The sequence below is a fragment of the Fringilla coelebs genome (genome assembly GCF_963513975.1).
Source record: "Fringilla coelebs genome assembly, chromosome: 7".
Taxonomy (NCBI): domain Eukaryota; kingdom Metazoa; phylum Chordata; class Aves; order Passeriformes; family Fringillidae; genus Fringilla; species Fringilla coelebs.
The window spans coordinates 15,820,388-15,840,588 of record NC_140035.1 but is presented as its reverse complement, the minus strand read 5'-3'; the positions used below and the strand labels follow the sequence as shown (position 1 = coordinate 15,840,588).

The following is a 20,201-nucleotide window of genomic DNA, read 5'->3' as shown; positions in this document are numbered from 1 at the left end:
CAACTTGATTAAAACCACTCTGATTCACTGGCTCAGCCACTTCTGCAGGTCTCAAAAATGTGTTGCTTAGACACCAGTACAGGCTTTGCAGCACTGTTCTTGCTTTCAGTCACTTTTCACATGCTCATCAGTGAAGGTGACACTATCCAGGTGACTCAGGCACAAAGAAAGGCTATTGTGGGTGGATAATTTAGGTCCAGCTTTCAACTTTCAGATCAAGCTGAGATGACAGCACTTTTCAGTGAAAAATCATTAAGTCAGAGTGCTGAGGCAGATGCAGGGCTGGTTCTGCACCACAGTGGATGCTTTGAGTATTTTGGAGGGGGTAGGACACATTATTCATTGTAGTAAGACCAGACATCAGTGAAGTCATTGTAGATTCCAATAAAAGCCCTCCAAGGTGCTCCAAATTCTCCCTACACCCTCACTATTCATTTCATAAAGCTTTGTGAAATCAGATCAAACCAGGGAGGGTAATGCCGAGCCAGGGTGAAGAAGCAGCCCTTTGGCAGGCAGGGCTTTCAACACAGAGGGCACAACTGTGCTTGAGGGCCTTGACACAAAGGACACAAAGGATTTCGTTTTCCTGCTTTTTTTTCAGTGATCTCCAAAGAGGTTAGGAAAGTTTGGGCTCATCTCTGGAGGGTTTACTCCACCAATGTTTCCTCCAGAGATTCTCCCAGGTGTTTTTCAAGAAGCCTTAGGTGGCTGCCAGAGACCTGGCTCACTGCTTGCTCGAGGATAACATCAGCACCTACGCCCACCAGGAGGGAAGACCTGGGCCGAGCTCTTTACTGGCTTTCCTGCTTCAATCCCCAAAGTCTCTCCTGGTTAGTGCCTGGATGGTGCCTTTCACCAGCAGGACACCAAGCTGGAAGGTGCCATCTCTGTTCTTCAGCAGAACCCCTCTGCCAAGACTGGCAAGCACAGCAGGAACAACACTTATGCCCCACCGCCCTTTCCTCGGGGAGACCCTCGGGTGCCCCACTCAGGGGATGCTGCTCCCCGAATGCCCCACCAGTGCACCCCGCCAGGCAGCACAGCCCCATCTATGCAAATCTATGCAAATATGCGCAATGCACGCAAATCTATGAAAGCGCTGTGGGCCGTCTCGGGCGGGGCGGCCCGCCCCGGAGCGCCGGTGCCGCCCCCGGTATAAGGCGGTGGCGACGCGGCCGTCCCGGAGCGCGGAGCTGCGGCAGTCCGGGGACAGGCAGGTCGTGCGGCAGCGGCGGCATCATGGTGAGTGCCAGCCCCGGCCGCTCCCTCCCTCCGGTCCCGCCGGTGCGCCCCGGAGCGGGCTGGGCTCTCCGCGCCTTCCCGGGAGGGCTCTGCCGGGAGCCCAGAAATGCGGGCAGCTGGCGACGGGAGTGCCCGCTGTGCTCGCCCTGCCTTTGCCTGGCTTCAGCCTCTTCTTGAGCTGCTCCCTCCCCGGCTCTCAGCAGCCTCCCTTCTTTAAGCATCCCCTTGTACTCATGGCAAGGAGGCCACCAGCGAGCCCCTGGGCTGCGGAGACGGTGCTCGGGCGGGCGCGCCACGTCTCATCGCTCTCCCACTTTTAGTAGTGTCGGTTCCTGCCCGTGTCCCGCGGTGCCATCCCCGGCTGCGGGGAGTTCCACCCGTCTGCCAGCCCCCCACGCTACCGGCCCGCAGCTGAGTTCCGGCAGTAAGCTGTGGCTTCCTTCACCCACTCCCGTGCTCCAAGGGTGGGCATCACTGTGGGTGGGCTTCCAGGCTGCCCTGCCGCCGTGGTCCTGCGATGATCTCTGGCTTATGAGCTCTCCAGCTGCCCTGGAGAGCATCCCAGCCCCAAGGTTTCCCGGGCACCTTGCCTGCTGTCCCGCGGAGCCATGCTCCCAGCCTTTCCTGTGCCAGACTTTGCCGTGAAGAAGGCAGTCTACTGGCTGGTGACCAGCACTGCTGCGTCCTGGCGCTGCTGGGCTCTGCCCAGCCTGTTGTCAGTGCTGGGTCCCACAGAGCCGGTCCTGGCTGCTGCTTGTTTTTGGGATGAAGTGCAGTGAGCAGCATAACCCTCTGCCACCCCCACGCTGATTCACAAGGTCCTTTGCCAGGGAGCAGTCCTCTCTCATCTCCTTTCCTTGAGGTGCTGGCATCTGTGCCAAGTGTTTTCTGTGCCCTTCTGTAGAGGATCTTGGAAGACTTACCTCAGGTCTTAAGTCCTCAGGTCTTACCCTCGGCTCCTTGTGTTACACAACATTTATGGACCTGCTGGGAGGGATAGGTGGGGTATTGCTTTGCTCTTCTTGCACCTCAGCTTTGGTAAAGGTGAGGACATGAGCTTCTGCCTCTCACCATGGGTATCAAGGGCTTATTTTTTTGCTATCCCTCACTGTCACTGCTGCCTCTGAAAGGCAGCACTGAGAGCACTTTAGAGGCAGAGAGCCAAGACATGCTGCATCCTGTGCAACTTTGTGGGACAGCAGCCATTGCCCTGCTCCTGCAAAATGGCTGGTTCCACCAGCTTCCTGCCAGCTGACTCATCGTGGGGCACCATGGCTCTGGAAATCCGCCTTGATTTGGATGCTCCTCTGACTCAGTTGTGCCTGATGACACATCCAAATCCTTGGCAACAGCAGGTCTAAGGCACTGAATACTTTCATTCTTACCAAAAGAACTGCATGCTCTGGGGCGCCTCATCTGAAGGGAGTTTGTAGAGCCCCCCTTCACCTGGCTTCTCCTGGGGGACCTGAGACTACCCTTGAAGCTGTGAGCTAGGAGACCCTCCCACCTCAGCCTTTCTGTTGACTTAAGAAGTGCAGCTAATGCTTCCTCCTCCTCTAGAGCTAATTTAGGGAAGCTGAAACTCAGAGCATGGCAACCATTCTTGTTCATAAATCCCCCCTCTTGCTGGGCACCCATCCTCAGTGTCCTCAGCTCCCAGTGTCCTGGTGGTGCTCTGCCATCTCAGCCTTCAGCTCTGTTGTTGGAATTGCAATGGGCTGTGCCTGATGCTGCAGGACCTCAGCCCTTAAGCCATATGGATGTTTGGGCAATGGGGAAGATGCTCACTGGATGCTATCCAGGGCTGTGGGCGAGGCCAGTCTAGGGGATGGGTGGCCTGATATCCTGGGCTGCTGCAGATAGGTCTCCATCTCCTTGGGCCCCTGAGGTGGTCAGTGCAGTGATGAGAGGCACAGCACTAGATTTGTGAGAAAGCAGAAAACTGAAATGGATGCAGGCACCCAGGGATGAGGGCAGTGTGGCTTGCCCAAGCAGGTGAGGGCCAGAGCTGCCCTTGCAGGGCTGTGCATTTCCTGCAGTAATTGCATTTCTGGTCTCTGCTGGGATCTGACCCTGCCTCCCCTCCCCAGCGTGAGTGCATCTCCGTGCACGTCGGCCAGGCCGGCGTCCAGATGGGCAACACGTGCTGGGAGCTGTACTGCCTGGAGCACGGCATCCAGCCCGACGGACAGATGCCCAGCGACAAAACCATCGGCGGAGGGGATGACTCCTTCACCACCTTCTTCTGTGAGACTGGGGCTGGCAAGCACGTCCCACGGGCCATCTTCGTGGACCTGGAGCCCACTGTGATTGGTGAGTGCAGCCTAATTGGGCTCTGATAGTGGTCATTATTTTAGGGGACAGCCCACTGAAGGACACTCCCAAGAGCGCTCCTGCTACCTTTCCCCAGATCCAGTTAGCAAATCTATTTTGCCACTATCTCCTAGATGAGATTCGGGGAGGAGTCTACCGGCAGCTCTTCCACCCTGAACAGATGATCACTGGCAAGGAGGATGCTGCCAACAACTACGCCCGTGGGCACTACACCATTGGCAAAGAGATCATTGATCAAGTGCTGGACAGGATCCGTAAGCTGGTAAGTGACTGCAGAGAGGGGATGTGTCCCCCTGGACTGCGGTCCAGCATCATTCAGGGGGTGGGAGGATGGCGTGAGCCCTTCTGCGCCTTGGGAGGAATCTGCAGCTACACAAACAAAAGGCTGAAACTTCCCTCCAGCCAAGTCAGTGCTTGAGGGAACCTTACTTGTCTCTCTCCACAGGCTGACCAATGCACAGGCCTCCAGGGATTCCTGGTGTTTCGTAGTTTTGGAGGTGGCACTGGCTCTGGATTCACCTCCCTGTTGATGGAGCGACTCTCTGTTGATTACGGCAAGAAGTCCAAGCTGGAATTCTCCATCTACCCAGCACCACAGGTCTCCACCGCTGTGGTAGAGCCCTACAACTCCATTCTCACCACCCACAGTACATTGGAGCACTCGGACTGTGCTTTCATGGTGGACAACGAGGCCATCTATGACATCTGCCGTCGGAACCTGGACATCGAGCGCCCAACCTACACCAACTTGAACAGACTCATCAGCCAGGTTGTCTCGTCCATTACAGCATCACTGCGGTTTGATGGAGCCCTGAATGTGGATCTGACCGAGTTCCAGACCAACCTGGTGCCCTACCCTCGCATTCACTTCCCCCTGGCCACCTATGCCCCTGTGGTTTCTGCTGAGAGAGCTTATCATGAGCAGCTGTCAGTATCAGAAATCACCAACTCCTGCTTTGAGCCGGCTAACCAGATGGTGAAGTGTGACCCTCGCCATGGCAAGTACATGGCCTGCTGCCTGCTGTACCGTGGGGACGTGGTGCCCAAGGACGTCAATGCCGCCATCGCCACCATCAAGACCAAACGCAGCATCCAGTTTGTGGACTGGTGCCCCACGGGCTTCAAGGTGGGCATCAACTACCAGCCACCCACGGTGGTGCCCGGGGGGGACCTGGCCAAGGTGCAGCGCGCCGTCTGCATGCTCAGCAACACCACGGCCATCGCCGAGGCCTGGGCTCGCCTGGACCACAAGTTTGACCTGATGTACGCCAAGCGCGCCTTCGTGCACTGGTACGTGGGCGAGGGCATGGAGGAAGGGGAGTTCTCCGAGGCACGGGAAGACATGGCTGCTCTGGAGAAGGATTACGAGGAAGTGGGCCTGGACTCCTATGAGGATGAAGATGAGGGTGAGGAGTAGAGAAGCTACAGGCCTAAAAAGGACCATCTTCTTCCCTGTGTTACCTGCAAACCCTTTGCAATAAACCGTTTCAGAGCCTCCATGTGTCCCAATATCCCCCCAGCTGTATTGGTTTCTTGCCAGGTCAGGTGTGTGGTGAGTGCTTCAGCCCTGCTACTGGTGCTGCTATGCTTCCTCCCAGCTCTTCTCCAGCCGCAGATCCCTCCTTAGGTAAGAGCCTCAGAGCAGAGGGATATGTCCAGGACACATGGCAGCCTCTACGAAGATTCTGGAGCATGTCCACCAAAGGGGTCCATAGGACTGCTGCTGATGTGATAGAATAAGTACCAAACTTCAGCATGGGGTCCTCTGTCTGGGAGTACCTCTGCCTTCAGCCTGCCCTGCTCTCCCAGTGCTCTGCCTTCCCCCTGGGGCATGTGGCCCCACTCTACCTGGCCCAGATCATCTTCTGCACTGTCCCCATTCTGAGTCCTCTCACTGCCCTGTCTGGTAGTAAGGATTCCCAGCATCAGCTCCTGGCTCCAGCTGCAAACTGGAGATTTCTGTTACCCATTATCCAGTGTGCTGTTTCCACAGATTAATTTTCCCTGCTTACCACTAATGCTCCAGCTATATTGACCCACAGGGGCTGTCCTCCCCTGCCCTCCTCCTCCCAGCATGCACCCGTGTCAGCTGGAGGGGAGAGTGGGGGCCAGCCCTGGCCGCTGGAGCACAGCCAGGCACTCATCCCTCTGCACAGGGCTGCTGGCACTGCTCTGCTTGCCTGTGACTGGAGCTCCAGGCTCAGACTGAGCCTGCTGCTGCTATGCCAGGGCAGGAGTCAGTGCTCCCCACATCTGGTGCTGCTCTGATCCACTCCCTATGTCTTGTCTGATTCTGGGGAAAAGAAGGAATCTGCTCCTTCAGAGTAATTTCATTGCTCTGTAATTTCATCTCCCTGTGTCTTCACAGACATGACTGCCACCAGAAGGATGTAGGAGATGAAATTGTGTCCTATAGCTTTTTCTAGAAGTTTTCCTGTGTCTCTGTCCTGGACAAGGGACCCAGTAGTGTCTCCTGTCATGCTTCTGGGCAGCAGAGGCCCATCCATCCCCATGGCCAGGGAGGGGTAGCTGCATGACCCAAGGTCCTGGCATCAAAGACAGAGCCCTTGCCCTGCTCAGGCAGCATTCAAGGCTGATGGTCTAGGTATCCTCAGTAGCAAGATCAGCCCTGGCCTTGGCAGGGGTGGCTGCACTGGCCAGGGCTCAAACAGAGCTGCTGCTCTGAATGTAGTCACAAGTTATTAACAGCAAGCAGGCTGCAATGACCCTTTTTTGGCAGCCCAGATTTGTCATGCAGATCTGCAGCCTCACAAGGTTGTGCAGCACTGCCTGTCCCCACCGTGAGAGAAGGGCAAACCTCGGCTGGAGCCTCCCAGAGCATCAATGGCAAAGGGAGGTTTGGGGGACAAAGTGGGCTCCTGAATCTGATTTGCATCTCTATCGTGTTTCTCTCCTCCTTTATCCTGTTCTAGAGGCCCAGGTGGACTCGGGGTCTCCCCACATCCCTGGGGGAGCTGGTAGCAGAACAGGTTAAGGACTGTTCTACCTGCTCTGCCTCCGGTGCTGGTAGCTCAGCACTGCCGGTCACCCCTGAGGGCTGGTCCCCAGACCTCCTGCCGACAGCCTGGACCGATGCCCCCGCCTTCCTCCCGGCAGAGAATGGGGAGCAGCTTCGGGCCCCGCACCTCGGGGTTCCTCCGCAGTCGGGAGGACCCCGCCAGGCTCCCCCGGGCCCCGAAGGGGGGACTCCCTCCCGCATGCAAGTGTACCCAAATAAGGGGGCGTGTCGGCGCCAAGCCCCTCCCACCTATAAGAGAGCGCTGCGGCGGGGATTGCAGCAGCCGCAGCTCCGCGCCGAGCCCCGCCGCACAGAGCCTCCGGGACAGCCCGCACCTCCCGCCGCAACATGGTGAGTGCGGGCCGGGAGGCGGGCACGGCGGCGGGGAGGGTGCCCGGCACCCCCCGGCAGTGTCCCCGCAGCACCGTGCCCTCTGGAGCCGTCGGGACGCGCCCCCTCCTTCCCCGCCGTGACCTTGGGCAGCGCTACCCGCTCCTGCCCGGGGGCAGCCGCGCCCCCATCGCGCTGTGCCCCCCTCTCCGCCGCCACCGGCACCGGGGCGCCTGCCCCGCCACCGCCACCGCCGGCGTAGCGCGGGGGGAGGCGCTGGGGACAGAGGGGGGTGACCTCTCCGGCGGGGAGCGGTGGCCGCGGATGGACGGGGACAGCTGCCGAGGGCGGAGGCGCCCGCCGAGCACCGGGAGCCGGAGCGAAGCGTTCGGCGGGGCTCTCCCCGCGGCAGCGCTCGCCCCGGCGGGGCTGGCGGCGGGGAACCTCTGTGGGGGTCCCGTCCCTTCAGTCCCGTCCCGCGGGCGTCTGGCAGCGGCGGAGCGGGCTGGGGACGCTCTCCGAAGCGGGCAGTGGCCGCTGCCCTCGCCCGGGGCCGGAGGTGTCTATATTTAGCGGCTCAGGAGTGGGCCGGGGCCGTGCCAGAAGGCGCAGCGCAGCGCTCTGCCCGCCGCAGCGCTGACCGGGCCCTGCCGGGGAACCTGCCCCCGGCTGCCCTCCCTTCCTCTCTGCGGCTGGGGCTCCTCTGGGCCCTCCCGCGGGAAGAATGAGCCCTTGTCCTACCTGGGCGCTGGACCGGGGCACGGACCCCATCGCGGCTAAGGGCACTGTGCAGTCAGAGAATGCGGGAGAGAATTGCTCCAGGACCTCGAGGCTGAGTCGGGGTGTCCTGCTCAAGGAGGCAGGGACGCCGGGAGCAGTGAAACAGGGATGCTAGGACCAGCAGAGGCGGGGTGCCAGGGACAGCAGAGGAGCGATGCTGGAGTAGCGGAACAGGCCTGCACCTCCTGACTGGAGTGCAAGAGGCACATCTCCGGCTCACAGCCTGCTCCTCAGCACTTCTGCCAACACAGGTTTTGCAGCATAGGGTTGAGACTGTGTAGCTCAGGGAATCTATGTTGCCTCAAAAACTGCTGGTCTTCATTGCCAGCCCTTACCTGGCTGCCACCTACCACCCTTGCGTCCCCAAGGCCACTGACCCCACAACACTGTTTATCTGGCTCTGGAACAGCAGGCAGAGGGGTTTGCCCATGCTGATTCCCCCTCATGGGTTAAATGTGTGTACCTGTCAGCTCAGCTTCTCACTGGATTGCTGTTGCATGGGAAAGGGGCTGAGGCTGCCACGGACCCTGGCAGAGTAGCTGGGTCAGGCTCTGTTCCCCTCCCCCTTTGCTGGAGGACAGGCCCTGCCAGAGTCCATTGAGCTGGTGGCCCCCAGTGGGGGCAGGGGCAAGAGGGATGCCAAAGCTGGCAGCTTTGGCTGCCAAAGAGGCACCAAGCTGGCTCTTAATCCAGCATGGTGCCTGTGCATGGCTGAGAGCAGCACCAGCTATGGGGAGTCCCTCAGGGAGATGCAGGAGGTCACCCAAAGGAAAATGTCCCCTCTGGGACCACTGACCAGAGCAGGTCTGGTGTGGGTGACTGTGTGGCACTGGCACCAGCTAGAGCCCTCCGTGGAGCAGGCAAGAAAGAACTGTGCCAGGATCTGACCCTGCCTCCCCTTCCCAGCGTGAGTGCATCTCCGTGCACGTCGGCCAGGCCGGCGTCCAGATGGGCAACACGTGCTGGGAGCTGTACTGCCTGGAGCACGGCATCCAGCCCGATGGACAGATGCCCAGCGACAAAACCATCGGCGGAGGGGATGACTCCTTCACCACCTTCTTCTGTGAGACTGGGGCTGGCAAGCACGTCCCACGGGCCATCTTCGTGGACCTGGAGCCCACTGTGATTGGTGAGTGCAGCCTAATTGGGCTCTGATAGTGGTCATTATTTTGGGCAACAACCCATTGTGGGATGCTCCCTGGAGTTCACACAGCCTGAGGTGTCCCCAGGGGTGGGTAGCAGGTAGCTGGTGCTCATGGTCTTCTGACAATATCCTGCACTGGGTTCGACCCCGAGGGCCCTTTTTTTTTCCCAGGAGAAGCCACAAACATGAGCACCTGCTTTTGTTCTTGAAGTGTCCCAGAGTCAGCAGTGCTTGTACCACATGTGCACAGAGAGAAACCAGCCCAACCGGCACGGCAGCTCCTGCTGTGCTGTGGGCAGGCAGCTCCTGAAGGGTGGGAGAAGCTGAGCTGCACAGGGAGGTGGCAGCCACCTCCTCATGCCAGAGAAACCTGATGCTGGTGTTGACTCTGCTGACGTGTGGGTCCTTGGCCATGCTACGGGGGCAGGCGGAGCCAAGGTGAGGGATGGCTGCTAGCACCCACGTGTCTGCTTGGCGGCCGGCTCAAACCAGCAGCCTCCCCTGGGCTCAACCTGCCCCTGCTCTCTCCTAGATGAGGTTCGGGGAGGAGTCTACCGGCAGCTCTTCCACCCCGAGCAGCTGATTACTGGCAAGGAGGATGCTGCCAACAACTACGCCCGTGGGCACTACACCATTGGCAAAGAGATCATTGATCAAGTGCTGGACAGGATCCGTAAGCTGGTAAGTGACTGCAGAGAGGGGATGTGTCCCCCTGGACTGCGGTCCAGCATCCTGCTGGGGGCTCAGAACACACTGCAAGACATTCTGTGGCCTGGGCAGGGTGTGCAGCTGACCAGGGCGGGGATACACCAGGTCCTGAAGGGACTTGTGGACAGCCAGACTGTCACAAAGAAATGTATCTCAGAGTAATCTCCCCTCATCTCTCTCCACAGGCTGACCAGTGCACAGGCCTCCAGGGATTCCTTGTATTTCACAGTTTTGGAGGTGGCACTGGCTCTGGATTCACCTCCCTGTTGATGGAGCGACTCTCTGTTGATTACGGCAAGAAGTCCAAGCTGGAATTCTCCATCTACCCAGCACCACAAGTCTCCACCGCTGTGGTAGAGCCCTACAACTCCATTCTTACCACCCACACTACACTGGAGCACTCAGACTGTGCTTTCATGGTGGACAACGAGGCCATCTATGACATCTGCCGTCGGAACCTGGACATCGAGCGCCCAACCTACACCAACTTGAACAGACTCATCAGTCAGATTGTCTCGTCCATTACAGCATCACTGCGGTTTGATGGAGCCCTGAATGTGGATCTGACCGAGTTCCAGACCAACCTGGTGCCCTACCCTCGCATTCACTTCCCCCTGGCCACCTATGCCCCTGTCATCTCTGCCGAGAAGGCTTATCATGAGCAGCTGTCGGTAGCCGAAATCACCAACTCCTGCTTTGAGCCGGCTAACCAGATGGTGAAGTGTGACCCTCGCCATGGCAAGTACATGGCCTGCTGCCTGCTGTACCGTGGGGACGTGGTGCCCAAGGACGTCAACGCCGCCATCGCCACCATCAAGACCAAACGCAGCATCCAGTTTGTGGACTGGTGCCCCACGGGCTTCAAGGTGGGCATCAACTACCAGCCACCCACGGTGGTGCCCGGGGGGGACCTGGCCAAGGTGCAGCGCGCCGTCTGCATGCTCAGCAACACCACGGCCATCGCCGAGGCCTGGGCTCGCCTGGACCACAAGTTTGACCTGATGTACGCCAAGCGCGCCTTCGTGCACTGGTACGTGGGCGAGGGCATGGAGGAAGGGGAGTTCTCCGAGGCACGGGAAGACATGGCTGCTCTGGAGAAGGATTACGAGGAAGTGGGCCTGGACTCCTACGAGGATGAAGAAGAGGGTGAGGAGTAGAGAAGCCTCAGCCAAAAAAGGACCACGCTCCTTCCCTGTGTTACCTGCAAACCCTTTGCAATAAACCGTTTCAGAGCCTCCCTGTGTCCCAGTATCCCCCCAGCTGTATTGGTTTCTTGCCAGGTCAGGTGTGTGGTGAGTGCTTCAGCCCTGCTACTGGTGCTGCTATGCTTCCTCCCAGTGCTCTGCTCCAGCTCCAGCTTGCTACCTGTGCAGGTAAGAGCCCTGGGGTCTAGTCCCTGGTGCCGTGGCACACATCCCACCCCACTTGTTGCTCCAGCCAGGGGTGGGTACCGCTTCCTCTTGTGATATATGGCCCCATGTTGTATTCTGGAGCTCAGGAGAGCAGAATTAGTCTGAGCAAGAAAAGAACAGCAGCTTTTGGGTCTTCTCCTCATGTGCAGCCCAAGGGTAGGTGGGCTTGCCTAAAAAGATAGTGGTTGAAGCAGTGGGAGCAGTCTGTCTGCCCTGCCCCTGTGGTCACCATCCATGGCAAGGAGTGTGCCTGCCTCTCTGGTGCAGTGGGTGCAGCCCGCAATGGCACCCAGCATGGCACGGACCCCGCGGCTGCTGTACTGCTGTGTGCGGTGAGAGGATTAAAGGAGGGCAATGTTCCCTGTCAAACTGCTTGTCTGCATCTCGTTTTTTACCCCCTCTCCGTGGCTAGCCCACCTACTGGAGCCCCTCCAACCAAAGCTCCCCCCTGGGTTGGGGGTGTCCTCAGTGGTGGGGTGGTTGTGCTGTTCCCATGCTCTGCATACCCCCATCAGAGCAGAGCTGCTGATCCTGCCTCCCAGGGTCTGGCAGCTTCCCAGTCTGGACATCTACCTCCCTCTTCATGGGCAGCAGAGTGGTTCTGCCTGTACCCCTGTGACTGCCTGCCTGTGCTGATCCCTGTCCCGCAGTGCCCAGCTCTGGAGGCTCTGAACAGCAGTGTCTGGCTCCAGCTGCAGTTGTGTTAGCTCCCAATAGGAGCATTCTGGGGCCAGGGATTAACTTTCCCTGCTTACTGCTAATGCTCTGGCTATGCTGCCCTGGCTGGCCTCCGCTGCCTTTCGCCTCCAGCAACGCTTGGCTGCCTAGCCCAGACAGTGTGCCCTGCTCTTCCCATGCCCCGGCAGAACCCCTCCCTGCAGACAGGGACACAGCCACAGCTCTGCAAGAACATACTTTACTTCAAACACAAGGCAACATCAGTGCCAAGAGCAATGGCAGAGTAGGCACTCCCTCTGCCTCCCTCCAGCACAGCACCGGGATCCGGCCCGCAGCTCTGCTCTGGGCAGCAGCAACCTTCCTGGGGCACAGAGCTGCAGGACAGTGGCTCCCATCCCCAGGAGGGGTCCCACAACATCCTCTTCTGCCACCCCCAGGGAAGGCAGCAGCTGGCAAGGGACCCATGTTTAGCAGCAGATCACATATCCACAGCTCAGGGGCACAGACCAAGGCCCAGGCAGCAGCATCCAGGGCACAGAACACTCCAAATCCAACACACCTCCGGCACAGAGCAGCAGCTCTCCCCCAGGGCATCAATCCCCTCTGCAACAGGTCTGTAGGGCAGCAGGGATTACAGCAGCTGCTTTTCCCCTGGCTCAGCCTCAGGATGTGTCACCACTGGAAGGCTCAGATCTGTGTAGTGTCCTGCCCTGCTGGTGCTGGCTGCAGCCCCTCCAGTTGGTGGAGGATTTCATTTATGCTGGGTCTCTCCTGGGGGTTCACTGTCATCATGGAGAAGAGCAGGCGTTGCAAGGCAGCCGAGTATCTGGAAGAAAGACAGTGAGGGGAGGACCCATGTGGTGCAGAGGACAGGGGGCCACCCAGGAATGGGGTCACCCTTCCCAGCCCCTCACCTGGTTGTAGAGGGCAATGTGAGGGGGTTCTGAACCGCCAGAGCCACACTGTCACCCTTCTGGAAGATGGCATCATAGGGGCCCTCTCCAAACATCATGCAGTACAGCACACAGCCTAAGGACTGGAGCGAGGTGGTGTCAGTGCAGCGCTGTAGCAGTGGGATGGGGGAGGCCAGAGGGCTGGATCCTTACCCAGATATCTGTACGCTCGTCTATCACACACTGGCTCGGCACTGTGAAGAGCTCGGGGGCACGGTAGGAGATGGTGCAGCGCTGGGCAGCCCAGTCCTGCAAAGAGGAGGACGGGGATGAAGAGACTGGAGCAGGGACAGGCTCATGGGGTGACGTCCCAGGCCACCCACCTGCACAGCCATGGCCTCCCGAGAGCTGTTGACTTCGATGCGAGCTTGGTTCATGGAGCCCAGGTCCATCAGCACAGGCTGGTCATCCTCATCCAGCAGCACATTGGTGGGCTTGAGGTCCCTGTGGGGATGGACATCACTGAGTGCCCACTGGGGCACCTGCCAATCCCCCCAGCCAGTGCTGCCACCCCTCACCTGTGTGCATAGCCCTTGCTGTGGATGGCCTGCAGTCCACGGCAGATCCCATGGAGGATGAGGAGGATCCGCTGCTCTGGCATGAAGCTGCCTTTCTCTCGCAATGCTTCCACCTCTCTCCAGAGGGTTCCTCCCTGGCAAACACAAGCAGCTGGTCACCACTGCTGCTCCTGGGGTGGTGGGGCAGCCAGGAAAGTGCCCCTCACCTTCACATAGGGCAGGAGAAGCCAGGCTTCGTGCTTGGTGCCCTTCTCCACCATGCAGTGGGCCACCAGGCGCAGGATGTTGGGGTGGTCGAAGAGGCCGTGCATCTCCACCTCGTGCAGGGCGGCCTGGCGGTCCTCCTTGTCGTGGCACAGGATGCGCTTCAGGGCGTAGAAGCGCCCGTCCCGCAGCCCCTCCACCAGGTCCACATAGCTGAAGCCCCTGCAAGGAGTCAAGAACAGCATGGGTTGGGGGCTGTGACATCCATGCTGGGGCCCTGTGCCCAGTCTCATCTACGAGCACCCAGAGGAGGGGCACAGAAGGCAGCATGAATTCCCCCGGTATGCACATCTCCCCATCTTGCAGGCTCCTGTGAGGAACCCAAAGCATCCCCTCTCTGTATGAAAAAACCCACTGGCTTAATCATCCCCACTCCCATGGCCCCAAACACCCACTTCTGAGAATGACCAACCCCTCCCCGTCACTCAGCAGGAGAATCATCTGTCATGCACAAGCACCCCCGATGCTGAAGCATCATCCCTCAACAAGCCCAAGTACTTCCCCAAGCCCCAAGGTGACCTGAGCTCAAGCATCTCCCCACCCTGCCCGAGCATCCCGTGCCTGAGTGCCACCCCATGCCCAAGCATGTCCTTATGCACAACCACCCCCCATGCCCAAGCATGTCCCCACCACGCCTGAGCATCACCCCAATGCCAAGTCATCTCCCATGCACAAGCACCCCCGTGCCCAGCATGCCCCCCACACACAAGCACGTCCAAGCATCCCCCCCACGCCCAAGCGCGCCCTCGGCCCCAGGACCCCCCTTGCCCGAGCATCCCTCCCGGAGCTCGGGGACCCCCGCCCGAGCCCCCCGCGCCCCAGCCCGCCGCGCACCCCTCTGCCAGGCGGTGGAGCAGGAGGTACCGCGCTCCCCCCAGGCTGACGGTGCCGCGGGAGCAGACGCACAGCGTCTGCCCCATCGCCCGTCCGCGTCATCGCCCGGGGCCGCCGCGCGTCACCGCCCGTCACCGCCGCGTCACCCAGCGGGCGGGGACACACCGCCTCCCGCTGCCGCCGCGGCCCGGCCCTGCCATCCCTCCGCCTTGCGGCGGGCTCGTCCTGCCCTGCAGCACCTCCCGACACCCCTGTCACTAGCTCTGTCACCAGCTCTAGCCCTCGGCTCGGGGACCTTTTCCTTCCCCTCATCTGGCAGCAGCAGCCCTCAGACCAGAACTACAGCCGAGCTTTCCATCACCACCTCTCTGATAGAAAAAGCGGGCTGAGTTCAATGGAAAGGCTTCTGCCTGCTGGTGACGCTTTTACGAGGCTCCTTGTCCCCTGACTTTGATTGTGACTCCCCCCCACCCCACTGGGCACCAGAGGCGTGCCCGCCGGCCGGAGGTGCATCCCCTGCTGGGGTGGGCTTTGGGGGCTGGCCAGTCGTGGAGGGTCGGGGCCGCCCACCCCTTTCCCGTGGTCCCGCCCCAGCTGTTCCAGCTGCCCGCACTTCGGACCGGGAGAAGGAAGCGCTGGCCGAGCTCCTTCCCCGCTCACGTGATGGTGGAGCCACGTCCAACCTCGTCCCCATCCCGAGCCTGCCGAGCCCCGGCGAGGATGGGACTGCCGGCCCTCGGCCTGCTGCTGGCAGCGGGACTCCTGCACACGCAGGTTAGCAAACAAGGGTGGAAAGTCTGGGCGAAGCGCACAGGACTGAGCTGTGAAGGAGCGGGTGGGACGCCTCCTGAATCTGCCTTCCCGATCCGTCTCCCTGCTCGTCATTCTATAGCTCCCTCCTGCAGCAGCCCGTGTCCTGCCACAATGTCCCAGCTTGCATTCCCAGCTCCTTCCCTGCCCTCGCAGCACCCACCCCAGCAGCACCGTCCCCACAATTGCCACCAGCGCAGCCGGGGTGTTTGATTAGCGGGGAGGCTCGGCTCCTCCCTCCCGCTCTCCCAGGACAGTTTGGCATCCCCTTCGGGGGAGGGCACCTCCAAGAACCAGGCCCGTGAGTGCCTGTCCCGGGAAACACCGGAGAGGGCGGCTGGGCTCGGGGAGGTTCTGCAAGCCTCCAGCTCTTCCTTTTTCCTGCAGGCCTCCCCTTCGGCACGCTCCTTCCAGCTGGATTACGAACACAACTGTTTCCGCAAGGACGGTGCCCCTTTCCGCTACATCTCGGGCAGCATCCACTACGCCCGCGTCCCGCGCCCTGCCTGGAGGGACCGGCTGCTCAAGATGTACATGAGCGGGCTCAGCGCTGTGCAGGTGTAAGCCATGGCGACAGCCCTGATGGTGCACAGCCACAGCCACCACGGGCTTTCTGGGATCTGTAGGAACAGAGACAAGGATGTTGTCTGACCACAGGGACCAAGCGCCAACAATTGCACTTGGCTGTGACCTCCCGAGGTCACCCCTGCCAGACACAAGCATGAGTGTGAGCTAATTCCAGTCCAGGCCGAGTTGCCATACTCAGTTCAGGCTGCAGCTCCCAGAAGCAGAGGGACCAGCTGGTGGGATGGTTCCCTTTCGTGCTGGGGTGTCCTTAGCTCCTGCATGCTGATCTCCCCTCTCACCCCAGCTACGTCCCCTGGAACTACCATGAGACACTGCCAGGAGTTTATGACTTCACTGGGAACCAGGATGTGGAAGCCTTCCTGGACCTGACCGCTGAGCTGGGATTTCTGGTGATCCTGCGGCCAGGGCCCTACATCTGTGCAGAGTGGGAGATGGTGAGCCCCGGCCCCCAGCCTGGCAGAGAGGGTGATGGGTGGTCTGGGAAGGGCACAGCAGGGTTGGCCCTTCTGGCTGTGGCGCTGACTCCAGTGCCGTGCCCGCTGTGCCCAGGCTGCTGCCCCAAAGGCCACAGGCTGTGCTGGTGCCAAGCACTAGCACTGCACTGGCTGATATCAGCAGTGTGCAGGCCCAGGCTGCTGAGCAGTTTCTCTGCCTCCCTCTCTGCTGTGTGTGTTTCTCCAGGGTGGCTTGCCTGCCTGGCTGCTGTGGAAACCAGACATCATCCTGCGCACTTCCAACCCTGGTGAGGCTCAGTGCAGGGCTCTGGCCACCATGTCCTTACAGCCTGGTGCCAGGCCTGGCATTGTCTCCACACACCTGCCAGATCTGTCTCTGTGGTCTTTCCCATCATCTTCTCTGTCCTCTGAGAGCCCCATAGTTTGTACTCCATCCATTTCCCCATCTCACTTGACCCTGCCCCATCTGCTGTGCCTTCCTCCTGGCAGGCTGCAGGTGGGCTGGGGGATGCTGCAGCCAGCCCCTGCCCTGCCTCTGTCCCTCCAGCCTACCTGGCAGCTGTGGACTCTTGGCTCCATGTCCTGCTGCCCAAGATCAAGCCACGCCTGTACCACCAGGGAGGAAACATCATCAGTGTGCAGGTAAGGTGCTGTGAGGCCCAGCCCTGTGCCCTGCTCTGGGTCATCTTTGGATGTGCCCCAAAAAGCCCCGTTGTGTATCCCCTACATAATGACCTTACCCAGGCAAAGCTCAGATAAATCCCTCCCAGCTTCTGGACCTAGATTTAAATCCAAGGGCTGGGAATCTGAGGTACCTGCCATCACCACAGCTGTGGTTTGAGGGACACTGACAGAGCTGGAGCTCATGCTGGGACTGGAAAATTATGCTCAGGATCTCCTGGGGGGTTGTCAAGACATCTGATGATGTCCAGAGGAAAACGGGGAAGTTGGTGCTCATCCCAGTGGGCAGTGGGACCTGTCTGCAGCCCTGCCACGTGCATACTGCGTGCCAGTCCCTGCCCTGCTCACAGGTGGAAAATGAATATGGGAGCTACTATGCCTGTGACTATGGATACCTCCGGCACCTGCTGGGCTCCTTTCGGGCACTGCTGGGCAGCGAGGTGCTGCTCTTCACCACCGACAGCACGCGGGCCGAGGAGCTGCGCTGCGGCACCCTGCAGGGGCTCTACGCCACCGTCGACTTTGGGCCAGGTATCCCTGTGGGGGAGGAGAGAGAGAGGATGTGGGTCCCTTCTCTGTCCTGCTCAAACCTCCCCTCTGCACCTCCACAGGATCCAATGTGACAGAGGCATTTGGTGCCCAGCGCCGTGTGGAACCAAAGGGGCCCCTGGTGAGCTTGGCATGGGTGCTGTGGGGGGAATGACCCACGACGGCTTTGGGGAGGCACAGGCGCCAGGCAGTGAGGCAAGGAGGGGCGCTGGGCCCAGGCTGCAGGTGACAGTCTCTTTGTCCTCCAGGTAAACTCTGAGTACTACACAGGTTGGCTGGACTACTGGGGCGAGGCACATGCCAGCACCAGCGCAGCATGGGTGGCCCAGGGGCTGGAGGACATGCTGCAGCTGGGAGCCAGCATCAACATGCAAGTAGTCAGCTGGCAGAGGGCACAGCCACCAGGACAGTGGGCATCACCTCTTGCCTTCATCCCACTGGCATTAGGCCAGCAGGGACTATGGGTGCCGGAGGGAAGGGGCAGTGCCTGGTGAGCCCCTGCTGGGTCTGTGGAGTTGCTGACCAAGCTCTCTGGGGTGTATCATAGGTACATGTTCCATGGAGGGACGAATTTTGCCTACTGGAGTGGTGAGTAGAGCCTTGCTCTAGGGAGGGGGGGGCACACTGCAGGGCTGGGGGGCTTTCCTTGGCCATCCCTGAGACACCTGCTTCAGGCTCTTGTTCTGTCCCATGGGGCAGGTTGACACATAGCCAAGGGCCCTTAAACCCAAGCTTGTATTTTCCTGGGGACTCCTTTCGTGCCTATGCAGGGGCTCTCAGTTCTGAGTCATACCCCCCCACATTGCACTGCAGCCAGCCTGGGGCTGGGTTCCATGCCTTGGGCTATGCCAGAGCCCCTTCCTTGGCCAGGTGCTGACTACAAGGGCCAGTACAAACCAGTGACCACCAGCTATGACTACGATGCCCCCCTCTCGGAGGCAGGAGACCCCACCGAGAAGCTGTTTGCCATTCGCACAGTCATCGGCAAGGTAACAAACCTGGCAGGAATAAGGGGAGAGTACTGGGCACTGCTGCTTGTGTACCAGCAGGGCAAGGGACATCTCCCTGCTTGCCATGGGCCAGCTGACAGTCTGCTGTTCAGTTCCAGTCCCTGCCAGCTGGCCCGATGCCACCTGCCACCCCCAAGTACGCCTATGGCGGGGTGGCCCTGCGGAAGGTGAGTGCCCATCCTGAAGGCCGTCCTGCCCCAGTGTGGCACTGCTCAGCTGCCCAGCACCCATCCCTCTCTTTGCAGTATGCTGACCTCCTGGATGTCCTGGATGTGCTGTCCCCCTCTGGGCCCATCTGGAGCCAGTTCCCTCTCACCTTTGAGGCCCTAAAGCAGGTGAGAGGCTGGGTGTAGTGGTGAACACTTGTGGACGCACTGCTGTCTGCCTGGTCCTGGCTCTGGGGCAGAGGAGCAGAGCTCACTTCCAGCTCCGTTTCCCTTCCTGTGCCACTGCACTGTGTCCTGCAGGTCCATGGCTTTGTGGTGTACCACACACAGCTGCCCTGGGATATCCCAAACCCAGCCACGCTGGGTGCTCCTCCTCACAGCATCTGTGACCGTGGCTATGTGATGCTGCAGAAGGTGAGGCTATGGGAGCACACCAGTCCCTGGGACAGTGCTCCAGAGGGCTGTGGGACTTGCTGGCAGTGGGGCTGTGCCATCCCAGGGTCTTGGGGACAGCCAGGGTGCCAAAAGCTGTACCAGGCCTTTGCAGGGTGGCTCTTGGGCCCAAATTTGCCTCCTTCTGGGGGCAGAGAGCAGCCCTGGCTCTGGCGGGCTGGCAGCAGGATGCTCTGTGCCTGCTGGCAGTGTTGAGGGTCGTGGGATCCAAACATGGGCCAGCAGCACTGACTTTGTGGCTTTAGGAGTACCAGGGAACGCTGGAGCGGGACAGGCAGACAACACTGCAGGTAACGGGCAGGGCAGGGGACACCCTGGACATCCTCATGGAGAACATGGGCAGGATCAGCTTCGGGGCCAACACCAGTGACTTCAAGGTAAAGGGAGAGCGCCCTGAGGCTCCAGAGGGAATGGCCTGGCAACCCATGTGACCAAACGCCCTCTACTGCCACCTGAGACAGAGTCTAGCCTTGGTGGGGCTAATCCCAGTCCTGCCCCCTGGTTCATCTCAAACCTGCCAGGACAGGGCTCAGAGACTAGCACCCCTCTCCCACTTACGCTGCCACAGCTGCCAGGGCCCTTCACTCCTTAGAGGGGATCCCATCCCACCTTCACTTGCTGCCAGAGGGACACACCCTGGGGGGCTGCCCCAAGTGTCCTGGCAGATACTGCTCCTTCATCTCCCCTCCTGTTCCATCTCAGGGCTTGCTGGGAAACCTCTCATTGAACTCCAGGCCTCTCAGCAACTGGCTGATCTATCCCCTGGCCATAGACACCGCAGTCCAACAGGGCTGGCCCCACGCTGCTCTGCCAAAATCAAGCAGTGGGGGCCGAGTGGGTCCAGCTTTCTACACTGGGACCTTTGAGACACCTGGCATTGCCTGGGACACCTTTGTCAAGTTCCCAGGTTGGAGCAAGGTAAGGCAGTGCATAACTGGGAAAGGGGTATGAGTGGACCAGGACACAGCTCAGTCCCATCTCCATCATCTTCCAGGGACTGCTGTGGATAAATGGCTTCAACTTGGGCCGGTACTGGACGTGTCGTGGGCCCCAGCAGACCCTCTTTGTGCCAGGCTCGGTGCTGCACGCTGGCCGCCCCAACAACATTACAGTGCTGGAGCTAGAAGGGGCACCTGCCACTCCTCTCTTGCTCTTCCTTGACCGACCCCTTTATAACAGGACACTTGGCTGCAGCACCATGGTTATAGAGTAAACACTGCTGGGCACTGGCCTTGCCTCTCACTGGGGCTGGGGAGATGGTAGGGGGCTGAC

The 20,201-nt window shown here is 60.1% G+C and overlaps 4 protein-coding genes across 4 annotated transcripts; 3 read left to right on the top strand and 1 right to left on the bottom strand.

The window, feature by feature from the left end:
* Positions 1-1,198: 1,198 nt before the first annotated feature.
* Positions 1,199-4,993, top strand: LOC311155807 (tubulin alpha-4A chain; the record flags this gene model as incomplete). Its single annotated transcript, XM_084209235.1, has 4 exons — positions 1,199-1,242; positions 3,333-3,555; positions 3,690-3,838; positions 4,022-4,993. Exons 1-4 carry the CDS (start codon positions 1,240-1,242, stop codon positions 4,991-4,993), a joined length of 1,347 nt encoding a protein of 448 aa, XP_084065361.1. The 5' UTR covers positions 1,199-1,239.
* A 1,858-nt stretch (positions 4,994-6,851) lies between these two features.
* LOC311155964 (tubulin alpha-5 chain) lies at positions 6,852-11,325 on the top strand. The gene is made up of 5 exons (XM_084209497.1): positions 6,852-6,946; positions 8,612-8,834; positions 9,382-9,530; positions 9,743-10,703; positions 10,838-11,325. The coding sequence occupies exons 1-5, from the start codon at positions 6,944-6,946 to the stop codon at positions 10,948-10,950; spliced, it is 1,449 nt and encodes a 482-aa protein (XP_084065623.1). The 5' UTR covers positions 6,852-6,943; the 3' UTR covers positions 10,951-11,325.
* Positions 11,326-11,869: 544 nt separating this feature from the next.
* On the bottom strand, positions 11,870-14,324 carry STK16 (serine/threonine kinase 16). Its single transcript, XM_084209227.1, has 7 exons — positions 14,217-14,324; positions 13,325-13,544; positions 13,119-13,252; positions 12,924-13,044; positions 12,754-12,849; positions 12,562-12,683; positions 11,870-12,473 (listed from the first exon to the last, which is right to left on the bottom strand). Exons 1-7 carry the CDS (start codon positions 14,300-14,302, stop codon positions 12,335-12,337), a joined length of 918 nt encoding a protein of 305 aa, XP_084065353.1. The 5' UTR covers positions 14,303-14,324; the 3' UTR covers positions 11,870-12,334.
* A 506-nt stretch (positions 14,325-14,830) lies between these two features.
* Positions 14,831-20,142, top strand: GLB1L (galactosidase beta 1 like; the record flags this gene model as incomplete). Its single annotated transcript, XM_084209724.1, has 16 exons — positions 14,831-14,990; positions 15,414-15,586; positions 15,898-16,048; positions 16,296-16,356; positions 16,617-16,711; positions 17,101-17,281; positions 17,362-17,420; positions 17,548-17,708; positions 17,847-17,887; positions 18,170-18,288; positions 18,402-18,476; positions 18,555-18,644; positions 18,777-18,890; positions 19,175-19,306; positions 19,632-19,847; positions 19,924-20,142. The coding sequence occupies exons 1-16, from the start codon at positions 14,880-14,882 to the stop codon at positions 20,140-20,142; spliced, it is 1,998 nt and encodes a 665-aa protein (XP_084065850.1). The 5' UTR covers positions 14,831-14,879.
* Between the last annotated feature and the right edge of the window lie 59 nt (positions 20,143-20,201).